This window comes from Gadus macrocephalus, chromosome 6 (assembly GCF_031168955.1).
Source record: "Gadus macrocephalus chromosome 6, ASM3116895v1".
Classification (NCBI taxonomy): domain Eukaryota; kingdom Metazoa; phylum Chordata; class Actinopteri; order Gadiformes; family Gadidae; genus Gadus; species Gadus macrocephalus.
The window spans coordinates 24,983,665-25,003,929 of record NC_082387.1 but is presented as its reverse complement, the minus strand read 5'-3'; the positions used below and the strand labels follow the sequence as shown (position 1 = coordinate 25,003,929).

The 20,265-nt window shown below is 42.2% G+C and overlaps 1 protein-coding gene across 1 annotated transcript in view; it reads left to right on the top strand.

The window, feature by feature from the left end:
* Positions 1-20,265, top strand: part of LOC132458832 (NACHT, LRR and PYD domains-containing protein 5-like) — a 172,495-nt gene that overhangs the window by 2,804 nt on the left and 149,426 nt on the right. The window contains exons 4-6 of the mRNA XM_060053142.1: positions 63-179; positions 1,382-1,444; positions 1,519-1,635. Coding sequence (XP_059909125.1) covers positions 63-179; positions 1,382-1,444; positions 1,519-1,635 — 297 coding nt within the window. The remainder of the gene's footprint in view (positions 1-62; positions 180-1,381; positions 1,445-1,518; positions 1,636-20,265) is intronic.

Below are 20,265 nucleotides of genomic sequence, written 5' to 3'. Positions count from 1 at the left end.
AGGCTAGTAAGTACGGATAGTATGGATATTGGAGTTAAAGCTGTGTGTGTGTTGTGTTGAAGCCCAGAGCAGCAGCAGAGAGCAGACTCCCCTGGACCCAGCTGTGTCTCCATGAAGAGTGACCGGTCTATGGGTTTTCCTCTTAACTTTAAAGATGGACGCCCCTCCGGAGAGGAGAGGTAGGAGTTTCTAACAGACGATGAAAAAAGACCTGTTAAATGTTATTAGACTCCACCGATACTGATGCTTAAAAGTTAGGAAAATATTCTCTGTCTGTCAGTCTGTCTGTCTGTCTGTCTGTCTGTCTGTCTGTCTGTCTGTCTGTCTGTCTGTCTGTCTGTCTGTCTGTCTGTCTGTCTGTCTGTCTGTCTGTCTGTCTGTCTGTCTGTCTACAGTCTGTCTGTCTGTTCCAATATAAATATTTCCAAGAGTACATTTAAACGTAGTATACATTCCATCCAACTATTTACGAAAAATGTACTCATTACAGTATCATTTTTATAAAATTGTTTATAGCCTAATAAACATTTCAGTTGTGTTAGTATTGATTTTTAATTTGCTTGTTTAGCTATGTATGACAGTTAACAATGTTGGTGTTGGCCTATTACAAATATTTATGTGGGTAGGCTACTCCAACCTCGTTGCTGATCGATATGTAACCATTTATTTGTATATAAATTATTGATAGCATTTTTCATAAATGGTTGGATGGAATCTGTTTCTTAAGCAATACAATTTAACTGTATTGTTTTCTAGGCCAACGTACATTTACTATGTTGTTGGTATTATATGTTATATGGAGCAATCTTTCATATTTATGAAGTTAACTTATTCTTCCATGGTCGGGAAACAATGCGACTGCGATCTCTCAGACCTCTCGCTTATGATGCTACAATGCTAAAAAACAAGCATATTTCTGCATCCGATACGTCATGAACTAGAGCTTGGCTAGGCTCCCATGATGCGGAAGCATATCTCTTCTTGATGTTGCCCTGCGCCATTGAGCAGTTTACATAGGAATTAATGGGCGCCATTTTGGAATCCAGTGTCCATTCTATAATATGTCCATGATCCACACTCAGCGGTTTCACCGTTTTGAGTACACCATCCGGGTCCGTTCAGTACACTTATTTTCGCCCGATCTGAATTGGAACGCCCCACGTACTCAAACTAAGGCTAGTAAGTACGGATAGTATGGATATTGGAGTTAAAGCTGTGTGTGTGTTGTGTTGAAGCCCAGAGCAGCAGCAGAGAGCAGACTCCCCTGGACCCAGCAGTGTCTCCATGAAGAGTGACCGGTCTATGGGTTTTCCTCCTAACTTTAAAGATGGAATGTTTGGAAAGTGTGTATGTTTACTGTGTGTGTGATTTCTCACCCCAGACAACCCCACCAGAGGTCAAAGGTCACCAGTGCTCAGACTGTACAGCAGTCTATTGCGAAGAGGTGAGGATTTATCAGAGTTTATGAAAATACACCATGTATCAAACGTCCATAAATCCAAGTTCTTGTTTTTCGAGAAGAGTCCAGCAGCAGAGAGCAGACTCCCCTGGACCCAGCTGTGTCTCCATGAACAGTGACCGGTCTATGGGTTTTCCTCTGAACTTTAAAGATGGATGCCCCTCCAGAGAGGAGAGGTAGGAGTTTCTAACAGACGATGAAAACAGACCAGTTAACTGTCATTAGACTCTACCGATACTGATGCTTAAAAGTTAGGAAAAATATTCTCTCTCTCTCTGTCTCTCTGTCTCTCTGTCTCTCTGTCTCTGTGTTCCAATATCCATACTTCCATGAGTACACTTAAACGTTGTACACAGTGTTGGGAAGGATACTTTTAAAATGTATCCAGTTGCAGAATACATGCCCAAAAATGTTAGATGTAACGTATTCCGTTTCATCACTCAATCTGAGCATTGTATTCTGAATATTTGGATTACATCCACATTGAATTGCATTTTATAAGTATAGGCATGCGGCATCAAATCCTGCTTACTAAACTACGAAGATATTTGCTATTAGAGAGAGAGAGAGAGAGAGAGAGAGAGAGAGAGAGAGAGAGGGGGGGGGGGGGGGGGGGGGGGGGGGGGACCGGTCGAACTCCTTCTCCCTCATCCTGGTGCTGAATGTGTTAAATGCATCAGCATTTTATCTGTGTTTTCCAGCATTCGTTTTATGTGGGTGTCTGTCAAAATTCCCTGACGGTCCGACAATTTGCTGCTAGTCTTGGAGCTACCGCTAATCAAACAATAATTCCCATAAATCGCGCGGCTGAGCGGGTGCCTGTTATGTCCAAAGAGGCATATGCTTTGTAGAACTGAATCGGACCGAGGTGCGTTCGCTTTCACATCTCAAGCGAACCGTACCAGGGTTTGTTTGGAAGCGAACCGAGACCAGCTGTTCAGGGAGGTCTCGGTCGGCTGATTTGGTTCACATCGAAGTGAGGTGGTTGCATTCACAACAACGCAAACGTACCGAACCAAGGGACCAAACTCGTTTAGTGCGCACTAAATGCTGTTGGTGTGAAAGCACGAATTAACTGCTGAAACAGAAGTATTGTCATGTAAGCCATTGATTTCAACAATATAACTGTATTCTAAATACCAACTATTTGAATTGTAACTGTAACGGAATACAGTTAGCTATAATTTGCTAACTGAATGGGTAACGCCGGTACATGTATTCCCCAACGCTGGTAATACACTATCCGCACTAGGGATGGGCATTCGATTAAGTTGTCTTAGTTGATCGTCGGGAGAATTAACGATCAATTAGTCGATTAATCGTTAATATTTTACATTCAATTAAAAAAATTAATTATATTCAAAATGCAATGAAAATACGAATACAGCGTGTTTTCCTCATTGCGATCTTTATTATTAGATGAACAACTCAGTTAAACCAGATCCATTAATAGTTATGCGCTACTCTGCTCTAAGCAACGGAGCATGCAGCTCGAAGCCGGTGCTCATAAACATAACTAAAAATAAACACAACCCTAGTTTCTTCCCAAAATAATAACAATAATAATATAAAAAAAACAATCATGTTATAACTTAACCAACCAGTCTACGGATTTTTGTTCAGAAAGATGAGCATGTTGACATGCTCTGGGGTCAGACGCGACCGCAGCCTGGTGACCGTCAGTCCAGCCGCCGAAAACACCCGCTCTGAGGGGACCGACGTTGCCGTGATGCACAAATACCTCCGTGCTGACTTGGCAAGGCGGGGGAACAACTTTCCACAATCCAGGGGCTCAGAAAGTTCTTTATTTCTGCTTCGATGCTAACCTCGCCTTGAGTGGTAGGCCTATAGTGCTCCCCAAGAACCCTGTTAGCCCCCAAGGGCTAAGCCCTCCCTACCTTTTACAGTAAAAATGAAAAAATATTATTAAAAACCTTAGAACATATTGTTTTATATTTTGGTAGAATCTAAAGCAGCAACAGCACCAAAAGGTGACAGAAAAACCCAGGATATATGATATATCTTGGTTTTTTTCCTGTGAACGGGCTAAATGTATTCAGCCCAAGCGGAGTAGCGTAATCCATTCAATTTTGATTGACAGGTATCGTGACACGCCCCCTATGCTTCCCATTTGGGCTAAAGTCATTCAGCCCAAGCACAGTAGCGTAAGCGGCCATTTCATTGTGATTGGCAGGTGTCGTGACACGCTCCCTTCATATGCTTCCCATTTGGGCTAAATTAGTTTAGCCCAAATGCTGACCTTGGACTTACAGCTAGCACAGTAGCTACAGTACAGTATCCTTCGACCAATCACAGCACAGTAGCGCAAGTGCAGTATGGCGTATGTGTAGTATGTGTTTTTAAACGTTTCTATCATAATTTATTTATTTAAATAAATGAATAAACTAAATGTATCCATGAAATATAGTTGTTTCTGTCACACAAATGAATTAAATGCTGACTCATCTATGTAATATTTTATTATTACGCAGTGCATTACGGAACGCACTGCTCTACTGTCAGGAGTGCGGTCAGAATATGGCCGGTAATAGTGCATTTGTAAGCGGGTCAACAACGTTTCGTAACGAAACATTAAAAAAGCATATGTCTTGACGTGACAAGTGTGTAGAGAAAGTGGCCCCTCTCACAGCTGCATTTCAGCGACAGGCAGTAACAATAAGGTTCTCTAAGGAATTGGACAAGATCAAATTTAATGTTGCACACAACATTGACAAAGTGCAGTTGCCATTCACCAAATTTAAATCCGAAATTATTCTCATGAAGAAAAATGGATTAAACGTCAACCCGACATATAGCAATGAGATGGCATGTGCACAATTCATTGGGGTAATAGGCGACACCTTAAAGCAAAAGACACCTGCGGACGTCGGAAACGCCACATAGGCCTACATGTCCTTCATGATTGACGGCGACACAGACGTCTCTATGTGATCGTCTACAGCCGCATTTTGCTCAAAGGAAGACCGGTCAACATTTTAATTGTTTAATACTTTTAGCAGAAAAAACGTTTTATTTAGCTTAATGGTTTTGTTTGAAATGTTAAATTTCAGTTCAGTGAAGCACTTTAAACACCTTATTTTTCTTTTTATTTCTAATTGTGCTTCAAAAAATGACACGCATTTCTCTACACCTTATTCTTGTTTAAAAATCATTCACATTCTATGAAAGTTATGAACTGAGATATAAAGGTGACCTCATGGCGTCTGGAGCCCTGTGAAGTATTGATAAATGTAATGCATTCGTTAGCCCACCCACCCTAATTCACCACCAGCCGTCACTGGTCCCACACCAGGGCCGTGTTCCAATACCCGTACTTCCATGAGTATACTTAAAGGAAGTACACTATCTGCACTATCCGTACTCACTTGAGTACGCTAATTTTTTAGATGTGAGTGCTGTTCCAAATCGAGTACTCTGTGGTGCACTTACCGGAAATGACGATCACGACTGCCGCCACGGCTCCTCCCCCGCAATAAACATCCCGCTTTGAACTGTGAACTCTTTACGCCTAGCAGCTATAAAAAGCTATAAAAACTATAAAAACTACAAAATGACTCTATTAATGCAGGCTATGTGGAAAATGCGCCGACTTTGGCTCAGCCTGGCTCCGCCTCTTCCGCTACGTAGCTAAGATGGCTGCCGTTGAGTACGGGGAGTGTCCTTCGATCCACACTTCACGATTAGCCCGTTTTGAGTACGGCATCCGGGTTCTTGAAGAATACTTATTTTCGCCGGATCTGAATTGGAACGTACTGTGTACTCAAATTTTGGCTAGTAAGTACGGACAGTACGGGTATTGGAACACGGCACAGACTTCGCCGTGGCCTCGTCCGCCTCATGATTACATCGCCGTGTTCCAATATCAATACTATCCGTACTTACTAGTCTAAGTTTGAGTACGTAGGGCGTTCCGATTCAGATCGGGCGAAAATAAGTGTACTGAAAACGGTCGAATCGCGAAGTGTGTGGTGATGTACACTTTTCATACTCAACGGCAGCCATCTTAGCTACGTAGCGGAAGAGGGCGGAGCCAGGCTGAGCCAAAGATGGCGTATTTTCCACATAGCTTGCATTAATATTTTTGTAGTTTTTGTAGCTTTTTATAGCTGCTAGGCGTAAAGAGTTCACCGTTTGCCCCCATGTGGTAAAATGTTTAATTGCAAACTGCATTCGTTTAATCGATGAAAAATATACGTAATCGACGAAATTCTTAACGATCAATTAGTCGATCGTCGATTAATCATGCCCATCCCTAATCCGCACTCACTAAGTGGTTTAATTTTCAGATGTCAGTGTTGTTCCAAATCGAATACTCCGTGGTGCACTATCCGGAAATTTACGATCACGACTGCCGCCGCGGCTCCTCCCCCGCAATAAACATCCCACTTTGCACGGTGAACTCTTTACGCCTAGCAGCTATAAAAAGCTATCAAAGCTAATGACTATTAATGCAAGCTATGTGGAAAATGTGCCAAATTTGGCTAAGCCTGGCTCCGCCCTCTTCCGCTACGTAGCTAAGATGCCTGCCGTTGAGTACGAAAAGTGTACATCGATACACACTCTGTGATTTGACCGTTTTGAGTTCACCATCCAGGTCCTTTCAGTACACTTATTTTCGCCCGATCTGAATTGGAACGCCCTACGTACTCAAACTAAGACTAGTAAGTACGGATAGTATGGATATTGGAGCACAGCATCTGTCTCTCTCCCCCCTCTTGTTTGTATACTGTGTTCGTATGTTTACTGTATTTGTGATTTCTCTCCCCAGTAAACCCCACAAGAGGTCAAAGGTTACCAGTGCTCAGTCTGTACAGCAGCATCAAACAGAGCTGATCAAGGTCTGTAAATTTCCTAAATGACATTTGACTTAAAGGGATACTTCACCCATTGAGAACCGGCGTTCTATCATTATAAAATCGCTATTATAATATAAATAAATATATAAATAAATATCAGTCTAAACCAGTCTCCCCTTGGCCCATTTTTTCTCATCTAATTCTCTCCTGAAATGACGTCAAATGACGCGTTTGACGTCATTTCGGGAGAAACCTCTTGTCCCGCTAGAAGGGCCGAGGACTACAACACACTTTTGGTGGCAAATTTTTCCACCAATAAGGAATGAGAGGGGGCGGGAGCTCGCGTACTGAGGGGGAATGAGGGGGACGGGAGACCGACAGGTGGGCGGGGCAGCGAGCGCAATGCACTGTGGTAGTTGGAGGTTTTTTTACTTTGAGCCAGAGACCATGAAAACACTCTTTCTGCCTTTTTTCAGGCTAGGATGAACCGATTTCAATTTTTTTTTCACATTTATAATACATTGAATTATTTAATTCATAAAACCTTCATATTCCCACCGGTGAAGTATCTCTTTAAGCTCTACATGAACATTAGAAAGCATCTCTTGTTGTGCTAATAGTCTCCAGGCTTCCCCCCTTAGACCAGCGGGACGTGAATCCAGGACAGATGCTTCTGATGTCCTCAGTGAGTTCAGAGTAAAGTTCTCCTTGATGTTTGTTCTGTTCCAGAGGGCTGAGGAGAATGCACACGCTTTCCTAGACAAGGAATTGAAGAAGCTCTGGAGGGATCTCTTCTCCGACTACCCACAATGCTCAGAGAGCCAGAGGGAGGAGGAGGAGGTGGATGGTGAGAACGAGGAGCAGAGGAGGCGCGCCATAGAGGGAGTGGTGAACATCACAAAGCTCTGCCTGATGGAGATGAACCAGGAGGAACTGGCCGACACACTGGGGGAAAGTAAGAGACTCTTATTTTGAAGATAGTAGAGACAATTATTTTGAAGCGCAGAAGATAATCTATCTTAAAAACAGTAAATAAATTCTTATTTTGAAGAGCAGTATGAAACTCATTATTTGCACTGTTCAGACTAAATTACACAATGTGAGAATTCTACATTTCTAACTTTTCAATATATTTTCTCTTGGGGGATAAATGGTTTGATCCAGGTATGTTGGGTTATTGTGGGGTATCAGGTTAAATGGTTTGATCCAGATATGTAGGGTTATGTAGGGTTATCAGGTTGAATGGTTTGATCCAGATATGTAGGGTTATTGTGGGTCTATCAGGTTAAAGAATGTTAAACATTAAATTGCAAATCAACAGAACAATAACTCAGTGGAAGAGATGCAGCACTATCTTGTTATATCAGCATATCAAGTCACTTTCCACTGATTCACTATCATTATTATTATTATCTTTAGACCAATCATATTGCCTTGAAAATAATAATCAAAATTCTGAATAAATGATCCAGTCCTTGTCACAACCAGCTTCTGTAACCACAAATAATGAAGCCACTAAATATCATGAAGTTGATAATTTTACAGGAAATATTGACATGCTTCCACTGATGTCACCACCTACTATCGGATGTCTTCTGTTGTTTTCTCATTTAGAACCTACTTCTGTCGAGTGCCAACACAAAATTAAGTCACTTTTGATGAAGAAATTCAAGTATATGTCTGAGGGAATCGCTAAAGCAGGACAGCCCACAGGTCTGAATGACTTCTACACAGAGATCTTCATCACAGAGAGAGGCAGTGGAGAGGTGAACAAGGAACATGAGGTCAGACTGATTGAAACAGCTTCCAGGAGACTGGCCAAGGAGGAAACACCAATAAAATGTGAAGACATCTTTAAACCATTACCTGACAAAGATCAACCAATCAGAACAATTGTGACAACTGGAGTGGCCGGCATTGGTAAAACCGTCTTAACACACAAGTTCACTCTGGACTGGGCTGAAGACAAAGCCAACCACGACATACACTTTACATTTCTCCTAACTTTCAGAGGGCTGAATTTACTGAAAGGGAAAGAGTTTAGCTTGGTCAAACTTCTTCATCACCTCATTATTGAGACCAAAGAAGCAGGAATCTGCAGATTTGACCTCTTCCAAGTTGTCTTCATCTTGGATGGTCTGGATGAGTGTCGACTTCCTCTGGACTTCCAGAACAACCAGACCTGGACTGATGTCACAAAGCCGACCTCGGTGGACGTGCTGCTGACAAACCTCATCAGTGGCAACCTGCTTCCCTCTGCTCGCATCTGGATAACCACACGCCCTGCAGCAGTCAATCTGATCCCTGCTGAGTGTGTTGACATGGTGACGGAGGTGAGAGGGTTCACCAACCAACAGAAGGAGGAGTACTTCAGGAAGAGATTCAGAGAGGGGACACTGGCCAGCACAATCATCTCTCATGTCAAGAAATCAAGAAGCCTCTATATCATGTGTCACATCCCAGTCTTCTGTTGGATCACTGCTACAGTTCTGGAGGACTTCTTCAAAAGATCTAAGAGAGGAGAGGAGATGCCCAAGACAGTGACTCAGTTGTACATCCACTTCCTGGTGGTCCAGTCCCTACATGGGGGCAGGAAGTATCAACGGAGAGCTGAAACAGATTCACACTGGAGTTCAAAGAGCAGAAAGATCATTGTTTCTCTGGGAAAACTGGCCTTTAACCAGCTGGAGAAAGGCAACCTGATCTTCTACGAGGCAGACCTGGCAGAGTGTGATATCAATATCAAATCAGCTTCAGAGTACACAGGAATGTTCACCCAGATCTTTAAAGAGGAGTGTGGGCTGTACCAGGACAGAGTTTTTTGCTTTGTCCATCTGAGCATCCAGGAGTTTCTGGCTGCCCTTTATGTCTTTCTGTCCTTCATCAACACGGGGGTCAATATGCTCTCAATAGAAGCACCAACCTCCGGTGAAGATAAACTCCTCCACCTCTACCAGCATGCTGTGGACAAGGCCTTAAAGAGTGAGAACGGACACCTGGACTTGTTCCTCCGCTTCCTCCTGGGCCTCTCTGTGGAGACCAATCAGATTGTCCTACGAGATCTGCTGGCACAGAAAAAAAGTAGATCACTGAACACTAACATTAAGAAAGGTGTGCCGGGACAGACAGGAACTAGCTCACTGACCAATAAGGAAACAGTGTCTTACATCAAGAAGATGATAAATGGAGATCCCTCTCCAGAGAGAAGCATCAACATGTTCCACTGTCTGAATGAGCTGAATGACCGTTCTCTAGTGGTGGACATCCAACAGTACCTGACATCAGGAAGTCTCTCAAGAGAATCTCTCTCCCCTGCTCAGTGGTCAGCTCTGGTCTTCATCCTACTGACATCAGAAGAGGAGCTGGACGTGTTTGACCTGAAGATATACTCTGCCTCAGAGGAGGGTCTTCTGAGGCTGCTGCCAGTTGTCAAAGCCTCCAAAAAATCTCTGTAGGTTCACTAATAACATGTATTACAATACACACAATATACACAATGTACATAAAACTGGAATATAAGGATAAAATAATATGTAAAAGATCACTTCATAACGGTTTTATATTATATTATATTAAATAACAACATGTATTACTATTCTACTCACAACAAAATAAACATACTAGTTCAATGTAAAAGTTACAATAATATATAAAACGTCTTGCAGGTGTTAAATTAAGGTATAATGAATTTCCGTACACACAGAATACTAGAATATAGAAGTAGTAAAAAAAATAAAAAAAATATTTAGAAAACACAATTAAACATCTATTCCACATTTTACATCCAATACATAATTTATGTCATTCTAATGATTTAGTGAATATTATTGTAACTAGTAAAATTCCTTCATTACGTAATAAGTTAAAGATTTATGTCAGTTTAATCACAGTTCCTAACATGTTCTGTTTATTTTGTGTGAAGGCTGAATGGCTGTCATCTGTCAGAGGGATGCTGTGAAGCTCTGGCCTCAGTTCTCAGCTCCAACTCCTCTAGTCTGAGAGAGCTGGACCTGAGTACCAATGATCTGCAGGATTCAGGAGTAAAGCTGCTCTCTGCTGGACTGGGGAGTCCACACTGTACACTGGAAACTCTCAGGTCAGTTGTACTCAAAGTGCAAACAATTGCACCACATGAGTATATTAAGATAACTCATCATGTATTTATTTGGGTTGCCATGACAGTTTAGGTATACATTGTATTATTATTATTACGAGTTTCCGCATGGGCTCAACCTCTAGTTGTAATTAAACCCATAGCAATAATGTGGAAACCCCAGTCGGTAAGACATTTCTGAGCGCATAATATAATAACAATTTGCCTATAATGTTACAACGTATACCATTTTGGTTCACCTATTACGTACTGAAGCAAGCATAATAATTTCCTCCTTACTTTATGAAGCAGGCATAATAATTTTCTACCTATAAGCCGTTTTCAATAATTTTGTTCCGCATTTGAAATTCAGGAGACTCTACCCTGAGTGTGATTCACACACTAAATGCTTTATATGCGGACATCAATGTCGTTTAGACATCAGTAGAATCAACAGGGGAATAGGGGGGTTGGCATGCAAGGGCCGGGATATGACGTAGGCCGTAGGGTATGACGTATGCATTCATTTTGATGGCGCGTAGAGTATTGTCGATGAGAATTTTTACTTGCTCTGGGATTTATTTTTGTGTGACAGCTCGTTCCTCTTCTCTCGATCTTTTGTGCTCTCCTGCAATAATGTACCGATCCCCATTCCCATATTGCGTCTTCGTACAATTCCAACAGCATTCAAATGACTTTTCTGCTGAATGTGACTCTTGAGGTAGTCCAACTTCCATTCAGTCCACATTTTTCCCTCCGAAAACTCGCCCGTTACTTTGGCTTCACATCATGTTTTACAGAGCAGCCCTTTCTCGCTCGAAAAAGAAAAAATCTCATCCAGTTTCACCTCTTTTTCTTCTGTTCGCACATACTCCGACAGCCATTCCATCTTAAAAGAACCGCATTTCTTTTTGACTTGGTGAGTGGATGTGCCACGGTGAGTGGATGTTCTTTTCGCCATCACCCTGCAACATCAGCTACACGCTAGCATGCTAAACAGAGGCACGTACGCATAAAGCGCATTGATTGGCTGCTTGAAGTAAATACACGTGAGCCGCATCATGCATTGCAAAATGGTACAGAATAAATTGTTATGCGTTTATTTTACTTACAGTTCAGGTTTGATTTGATTTTATGCGCTGCATATATTTGCTGTGCGCAGAGAACGCAGGAGCGGTGCGCGATTGTGCACTGCGCAGCTAAGAGGGAATGTTGCTCAGCGGTAGTATTATTCAGGAGATTTTCAGGGTACAAAGTCAGGATATGTTGTTCACACATACGGCCCATCAGGAGAATATCAGGACTTACACGTTTGTCTGAAAGCAACTATAGTGTGTGAGCATTTGATTACATTATAAAATGAGTAAATTTATTGGTAACAGGGGTAATTGTTCAATGGAAAGTGTAGTATAATATGCATGCAAATCAATTATTAAGTAGCTTTTACTGTAATTCAGGGCTGCAAAGTGCATTGACATTTTAAAATGCATGGCATCTACTATTGGTTAGTTGAAAATCCTAATCATCATTGAGATTAAAGATCTCTTCAAGTGTCCTGTCAAAGACAGGCAGCAGTAGCCTACAGTCACACATAGCATGCACACAAAACATAAGAAAAGTAAAACAACTAAAACAGTCCGCAGGGGGGAGGGGGGATATCAATATCGCAAGAAATTTCAGGGGGCTCAAGGAGAGGAGTAATATTAAGTTTGAGCAACAAAGTGTGAAGACATTTCGGGAGGCTCAAGGATATGAGTAAAATGACCTTTGAGCAACAAAGTGTAGTCTTGTGGTGGACATAATTCACCATACTGTTTTATTGACATGTTTTCGTTCTGTGTTATAAGGACGCTGTGTCTTTAAGATCACGTGACTTGTGTGTAGATCTGCCGGTCGGTGCGATGTTTGAATTTAACGGTTTTTACATGACAAAATGAACAACCTGCCGTTGCTCGTTGAGGTGAGAAATTGTCTCTTCACTTCTTTTACCGCAATTTCTACAGTCTATAGACAGAATGTCTTACCTGGGCGAGTTTGTCGACGACAGAACGTTAAAACAGACAGAAAGGGGGAAGGGAGGATATCAATAGCGGGATGCAGGATCGAAATAAAGTGAAATAAAGCACGGGCTTGTGTGGGGGAGGGGGAGAGGGAGAAGGTGGGGGGGCGTGTGAGGGCAAGATTGCCGAATGTACATTGACGTGAGAGTTTAAGATGTTTTGTTTTTATTTTTAACCAGAAAAATACGGAATTGAGATTAAAAATATCCTTTTCAAGTGTCCTGGCCAAGGCAGACAGCAATAGTCTACAGTCACACATAGCCTACACACAAAACATTAGTAAAATAAAACAACTAAAACAGTCGGCGGGGGGGGGGGGGGGGGGATATCAAGTGTGAAAACATTTCGCGAGGCTAAAGGAGGAGTGTAATATAACATTTTAGTAAGAAAGTGTAGTCTTGTGGTGGACATAATTCCCCATACTGTGTTATTGACATGTTTTCGTTCTGTGTTATAGGGACGCTGTCTCTTTAAAAAATTGGGGATAATTTCCTCCACCTTAACAATAGCAAAACAGAAGTTATCATCTTTAGCCCCTCCAAATTTAAAAAAAACATCTTTACTGACCTAGGCAGTCTAACCCCATTCATAAAACCATCTGCTAGAAATCTGGGCGTCATTTTTGATTCAGAGCTATGCTTTAATAAGCAAATCTCCTCCGTTGTGAAGAACAGCTTCTACCAGCTCAGAACCATCTCTAAGATAAAGCTCTTCCTATCATACCACAATCTGGAAATAGTTATCCATGCTTTCATAACATCACGGCTGGAATACTTTAACTCCCTCTACCTTGGTCTCCCTCAGTCCCTCATATCACGCCTCCAAATAGTTAAAAATGCAGCAGCAAGACTGTTGACTGTGTCAAAAAAGTGGGAGCATATCACATCCGTTCTTGCTTCCCATCACTGGCTGCCAGTACAACAAAGGATCATTTTTTATGACCGTTCTCATGGTGTTCCAAGCCCTCAATGGTCAGGCCCAATCTTATATTGGGCCTGACCACCTTTTCTTATATCTCAAAAAAAGGTGTAATCACAAACTCCGGCCAGGCTGGAATGAGCATATTGATGAAATCCACCAACAGGCCAGGGAAACCTTTAAAGCATGGGTCAATGCTGGCAAACCAAGGAGTGTCCTGAATGTGATGCAAAAAAACATGCTGTAGCTCACTTTAAAAGGGCAGTGCGTTTCATCAGTGGCGAACTTAGCCCTTTGGGGGCTCCAGGCGAACAGTAATTTAGGGGCCCCTGCATCTACCGGTCTATTGTACCTTATGTCGCATAATGAAATACTCCATACAAGGGATGAACAAAAGTCACTATCCTTCTTTCATGCAAATGTTAATTATCTATTTACAAATTGAGAATAACATACAAAACAATAAGATTAGTTATGTTGACACATTAGACTGACTGTTAACCTTATGTCATCATTTTCCTGAGGTCACACCAGCTATATGCTGTGACCTACTGGAAACCTACTGATAGCTGCTTCCAGCTATCAGTATTTTTCCTGTGCTCTTCAGACCTTTCATGGTTGATTAGATGCATTGCAAGGTTATTCCAGTGTTTAAATCCTTCCTCACTTGTTTTTGTTTTCCAAAAAGGCAACAACAAAAGCAAAAAACACGGTCTGCACTTTCACTAGACTAACCAAGACCTGTTCACCCTCTCATCATTTTCCATTACTATGTAATAGTATGCTTTTGTGAATCTGCAGCCCTTGGGCCAGAGTGCTGGGTCATCCACAAGAATATGTGTGCACCTGCCCAAGACACAGCAGCTTGGGCCAGAGTGCTGGGTCATCCACAAGAATATGTGTCTCGCAGTCATTGTTATCGTTATTGTCATCAATTTCAATAACCGAAGTGGAAGAAGGAGAATGAGCAATATTCACTACCAGTTGTGCATAATCTCCGTCAGTTTGTTGACACACGTCATTAGCATCGCTGCTGGCTGAGCCAGAGCCACTTGGAATGAAAGGAGCAGTAACGTGACAGCAAACGATGTTGACGGCTGCTCTTGAGCCGCCGACGGTCCCGCTAACACTGCGGTGGCTGTAAAAAAGCTGGATAGCTTTGGCAGCTTTGACAGAAAGTCCTGCCTTTGGTCTTTCTTCTTCTTTTTATGTGACCCGCTTTCGTACGATCGCTTCATGTTTCACTCGATTTATGTCTCACTCGATTTCTCTCTCTCTCTCTTACCGCTTACTGTTTTGAATTTGACATCATTTCTGCATACGCGTGATGAGCGTGATGCGCGTAACATGGAATAGTCCATGTAGTGCAGACTGAAGGGGGGTGCACATGGAAAGATCATCAAAATATGAGTAATTAGACATCCCGATGCTACTATTGTGAAGAGATTTTTATAAAAATAATAAATATGGGGACAAAATATATGCATTGGGGCATTTTGGGGGCCCCAAAAACCTTCTATGGGGCCTGGGGCTCCAGGCAAATGCCTGGTTTGCCTAATAGTACGGCCCGCCACTGCGTTTCATTAAGAGGAACGAGCAGACTTTGAGAGCAAACTCAATGGCTAGAAAGTTGCAGCAAAAAGATGTTTTAGATTTCTGGAAAGAAGTAAAGATTATAAATAATAGTAAGGTACCGTTGCCCTCTAATATAGAAGGGGTCACAGGGAGTCCAAATATTGCTGATCTATGGAAGAGACATTATAAAGACCTTTTTAACTGTGTTAAAAGTGATGTTTTTAATGTTGGTGCTGTTTCACATGATAATTTTGTCATTAGGCCTGATGAAATTAGAAATGCTATTGAGAAATTGTCTCTAAATAAGTCAACTGGCCTTGATCAGATAACGGCTGAACACTTGAGGTACTCAAGTTATAGAGCATCAGTATTACTTCGGTATTACTTGCCTTGTGTCAGGAATGCTAATGCATGGAATTCTGCCTGACCATATGCTGTCAGTACTGCTAGTACCTGTAGTCAAAGAAAAAACAGGGAAGCTCTCGAGTATTGACAACTATAGGCCGATAGCCTTGGCTAGTGTGGTGTCAAAGGTGTTAGAGAGAATAATACTTGATAGATTGCAAGAGTATATTGTCACAGCTGATGAACAATTTGGTTTTAAAAGCAAACATGGTACGGACATGTGTGTCTATGCCTTAAAAGAGGCAGTACATAAGTACAGTAATCATAATTCCACCATGTTCACATGCTTCCTAGATGCTTCAAAAGCTTTTGACCGTCTAAACCATGGTAAACTATTTGCTAAACTAAGAGAAAGAGGTGTTCCTTCATACTTGATACGTGTAGTGCATTTTTGGTACTCCCATCAAACCATGCAAGTCAGATGGGGAGATTCTATATCAGAGCCCTTTTCAGTGACAAACGGGGTCAAAAAGGGAGGGATTTTATCCCCAGTACTTTTTAATCTGTATATGGATGGACTCTCTAAAAGACTCAAAATGTGCAGGACTGGATGCATGGTGGGAGAAAGGCTACTTAATCATTTAATGTATGCTGATGACCTGGTCATCATGACCCCCAGTTCAGCTGGCCTTCAGCAGTTGCTCAGAGTGTGTTCTGACTATGGACAGCTCTTTGATATTAAGTTTAATCCCAAAAAGAGTGTAGTCATGATTTTGAAAACTAAGGAAGATAGGGATGCAACATTCCCTTCTTTTCTTTTGGCTGACAAGGTGCTCAATGTTGTGGATAAGGTCAGATATCTGGGTCACATCATAAGGGACGACCTCAGTGATGATGATGATGTTCAGAGACAATACTGTCAATTATATGCACAAGCTAACATGTTGTCACGAAAATGTCATATGTGTACTGATGATGTTAAGATTGCCCTTTTTAAAGCTTATTGTACTCCACTATATACTGCCCACTTGTGGTGCAGATACAGTAAAAGTAAATATAACAAATTGAGAGTGGCGTATAATGATGCTCTAAGTATTCTGCTGATGACCAAGGTGCACAAGTGCCAGTCAACTGTTTGTAAACAGTGGTGTTCCCACTTTAAATGCATTGCTCAGGAATCTGATGTACAGTTTTATGATGAGATTGATGTACTCAAAAAATGAAATCATAATGACTTTAACCATGCCTAAGATAAGCAGCATCAGATACACTTCCAGTCTCTGGAAGCATTGGAGAGAGTGTCTGTATGTTTTTTAGCTGTGTTTCTTGTTTGTTTGTTGTTGTTTTGTCTGTTGTATTGTCGTGTATATGGACCTATATGAGTCTGAAATAAAGATAAATAATAATTATATATCAGACCTTTTACACCCCCACTCAGCCCCTAGGTCCCTAAGATCCTCTAATAAGGGTCTTCTACACATCCCCCGCTCCAAACTCAAACAAAAAGGCGACCGGGCCTTCGCTGTAGCTGCTCCGCGCTTGTGGAACCAACTGCCCCCCGACATACGCGATGCCCCCTCCATTGATGCCTTTAAATCAAGGCTCGAAACCCGTCTGTACAACCTTGCTTTCCCTCCACATTAACTATCTGACCTCTGCACTACTGCCTTTGTTTGTGTGTGGATGTCCGCTTTATGTCTTTTATTTTTATTTTATTCCAATGGTCGGCGCAATGTTTGAATTTGACGGTTTTATATGATAAAATGAACGACACGCCGTTGCGTTGCCGACGTGAGAAATTGTCTCTTCAATTATTTTATCGCAATTTCTACAGTCTATAGACAGAACGCCTTAGCTGGGAGAGTGTGTCGACTGCGGGGCCGTTAAAACAGTCTGAGCTGGGATATCAATATCACAAGACATTGCGGGATGCTCAAGGATGCAAGTTATATAGATGAAGTGTCCTCATCCAACTTCACTGGCTCCCAGTACACTACCTCATCCAATACAAAACCCTACTCCTCACCTACAAAACTCTCCACAACCTAGCCCCCAGTTACCTCTGTGACCTCCTCCAAGAATACACCCCCTCCCGCTCCCTCCGCTGGACTACTATGTATCCCCACATCACGACTCACTACTATGGGTGCCCGGTCATTCAGCTGTTCAGCACCCAGGGTCTGGAACTCCCTCCCCCCACACATAAAACAGTCAGACACCATTACAACCTTCAAGTCACAACTCAAAACTCACCTGTTCAAACTCGTTCAAACGTCTAACTGATCACTGTCTTGATTGTTTGTTTGTTTTGTCTTGTTTTTGATTTATTTATTGATTAATTTATTTTTTCACAATGTCTTGTTTTTAAACGATTTATAATAACTTTATGCTCTGTAAGGTGACCTTGGGTGCCTTGAAAGGCACCTCTAAATTGAATGTATTATTATTATTATTATTATATAAAAGAAATAATAATGTTTAGCAAAAAAGTGTAGTCTTTAGACATAACGTCTGCTGGGAGAGTGTGTCGACGGCAGGGCTTTTATCTTGATCTTGCTGTTGTCTTGCAACATCTGCGTCCGCGCGCGTGTGTTTGTGCGTGCAGTGGGTGTGTGTGTGTGTGTGTGTGTGTGTGTGTGCAGGGCCGTTGCACCAAATCCTGGGCCCCTAAACTGTAGGTACTGATGGACCCCCCTGCGCTAAGTTGTTGACGGGGGGGGGGGTATGGAGCGATTTTTGACGGGGGGGGGGGGGACGGGACGTGGCCGATAAGTAATTTTTCTTTTCTTTTTTTCATTTTTTTCATTTTTTTTTTTCATGGGCCCGCCCCCCTCTGCCTTGGGCCCCCCCACAACTGTCCCCCTTGTCCCCGCAGTCCGTCGGCCCTGTGTGTGTGTGTGTGTGTGTGTGTGTGTGTGTGTGTGTGTGTGTGTGCTTGGCACATGCGCGTTGACTAACTTGTCGTGTAACTTTGCAACAGGAATGCTATCATATAGTAGTAAGGTAACTTTTTTCAATAATTTAACATCTATGTGGCATCCTTCTCTTAATATTTGAAGATCCAGGTTATTCATACTATTTAATATTTCATGTATGCAAAAAGACTGGTAACAATTCTCATAACAATTAATCACAGTACCTAACATGTTCCTGTTTATTGGTGTGTAGGTTAAATGGCTGTAAGCTGTCAGAGAGATGCTGTGAAGCCCTGGCCTCAGTTCTCAGCTCTAACTCCTCTAGTCTGAGAGAGCTGGACCTGAGTGCCAATGATCTGCAGGATTCAGGAGTGAAGCTGCTCTCTGCTGGACTGGGGAGTCCACACTGTACACTGGAAACTCTAAGGTCAGTTATCAACCTCTTCTTCAAACAGGTTATTCTAGACTCTAGTAAGTGCTGCTTATGTCCGATGCATTTCTGTTAATCTTTTTCCCTGCTGACAAAACACTCCCTGGTTCTACACAATGTAAGAACCTGTGAAGAAACGGTCTTAGCCTACCAATCACAGCAGACTTCTCCTGACTCTAACCGAACAATATCTCATCTGAGTTGTAGCTATTGAGGAAGGAGCATTTGTTTAAGATCCTGTTTCATATCCAAGTGAAGGAAGTTCTGCTGTCTGGGATGATGTCATCTCCCAACTTCCTCTACCTTTTCTTGGACAGGGTGACAGCTATGTCGCCATAAAGTATCAATAAAGCTTTTACTTGTCCTCCATATGGAATGAATACACTTTATAAATATGGTTACTTTAGATGGTGTGTGTGTGTGTGTGTGTGTGTGTGTGTGTGTGTGTGTGTGTGTGTGTGTGTGTGTGTGTGTGTGTGTGTGTGTGTGTGTGTGTGTGTGTGTGTGTGTAGGTTGTCTGGCTGCCTAGTCACACAGGAAGGCTGTGCTTCTCTGGCCTCAGCTCTGAGCTCCAACCCCTCCCATCTGAGAAAGCTGGACCTGAGCTACAATCACCCAGGAGACCCTGGAGCTGCGCTGCTCTCTGCTGGACTGGAGGATCCACGCTGGAGACTGGACACTCTCAGGTATGGAGAGGACAGCTCACCACCCAGGGACAAAGTCTCCTACAACGATTCAACCCGCTGCTAGATGAAGTGGTTTGAAAAGGCAGCTGTAACTTTTGTTGTGTACAAAGTGATTAGAGAGCAGATGATGAAGTTGAATGTTTCAACATGCTGCTCTCACTTTGTTTCCCCCCAGTGTGGAGCACGGTGGAGTGTGGAGGCTGAAACCAGTTCCACAGAGGTGTAAGTGTCTCTTAAGTTCATGTATATATATTTATGTATACATTTAAACATACATACATACATTTTGACAGTTAATTTCCAGCCTGTCTGTGTGTATATGATGATATATATATACGATTCCTACCCAAGTGCCCCAAACGATATGTATGTTTAGGTAAGCACGTGTATGTATGAGTACATGTTCATGTATAGATAATCAACCCGGTATCACGCGATTTCGTGCTCACAAACGTTAATCTATTGAATCGTGAACCAGAGCACAATTGTCCGAGTTTTTTCGTGCTAAACAGAACGAAATGTTAACCATACTCCACGAAACGAGAGAGAGAGAGAGAGAGAGAGAGAGAGAGAGAGAGAGAGAGAGAGAGAGAGAGAGAGAGAGAGAGAGAGAGAGAGAGAGAGAGAGAGAGAGAGAGAGAGAGAGAGAGAGAGAGAGAGAGAGAGAGAGAGAGAGAGAGAGAGAGAGAGAGAGAGAGAGAGAGAGAGAGAGAGAGAGAGAGAGAGAAGAAGGGGTGAGTGCAGGTAGTACAGTGCACCCTCTAGTTATATATATGTCAATATTTAAATGTTTGCATTTTTGAAGCAGACCTCAAAAACTGAAAATAAATAACTAAATAAAAATAACATTGCTCCACAGAACGAAATGGAAACCAATGCATTTCTGAATGGGAGTGTTTCTCCGATTTTTCCATGCTACACGGAACGAAATTTAAACCAATGCATTTTGGATTGGAGCGTTTCTCAA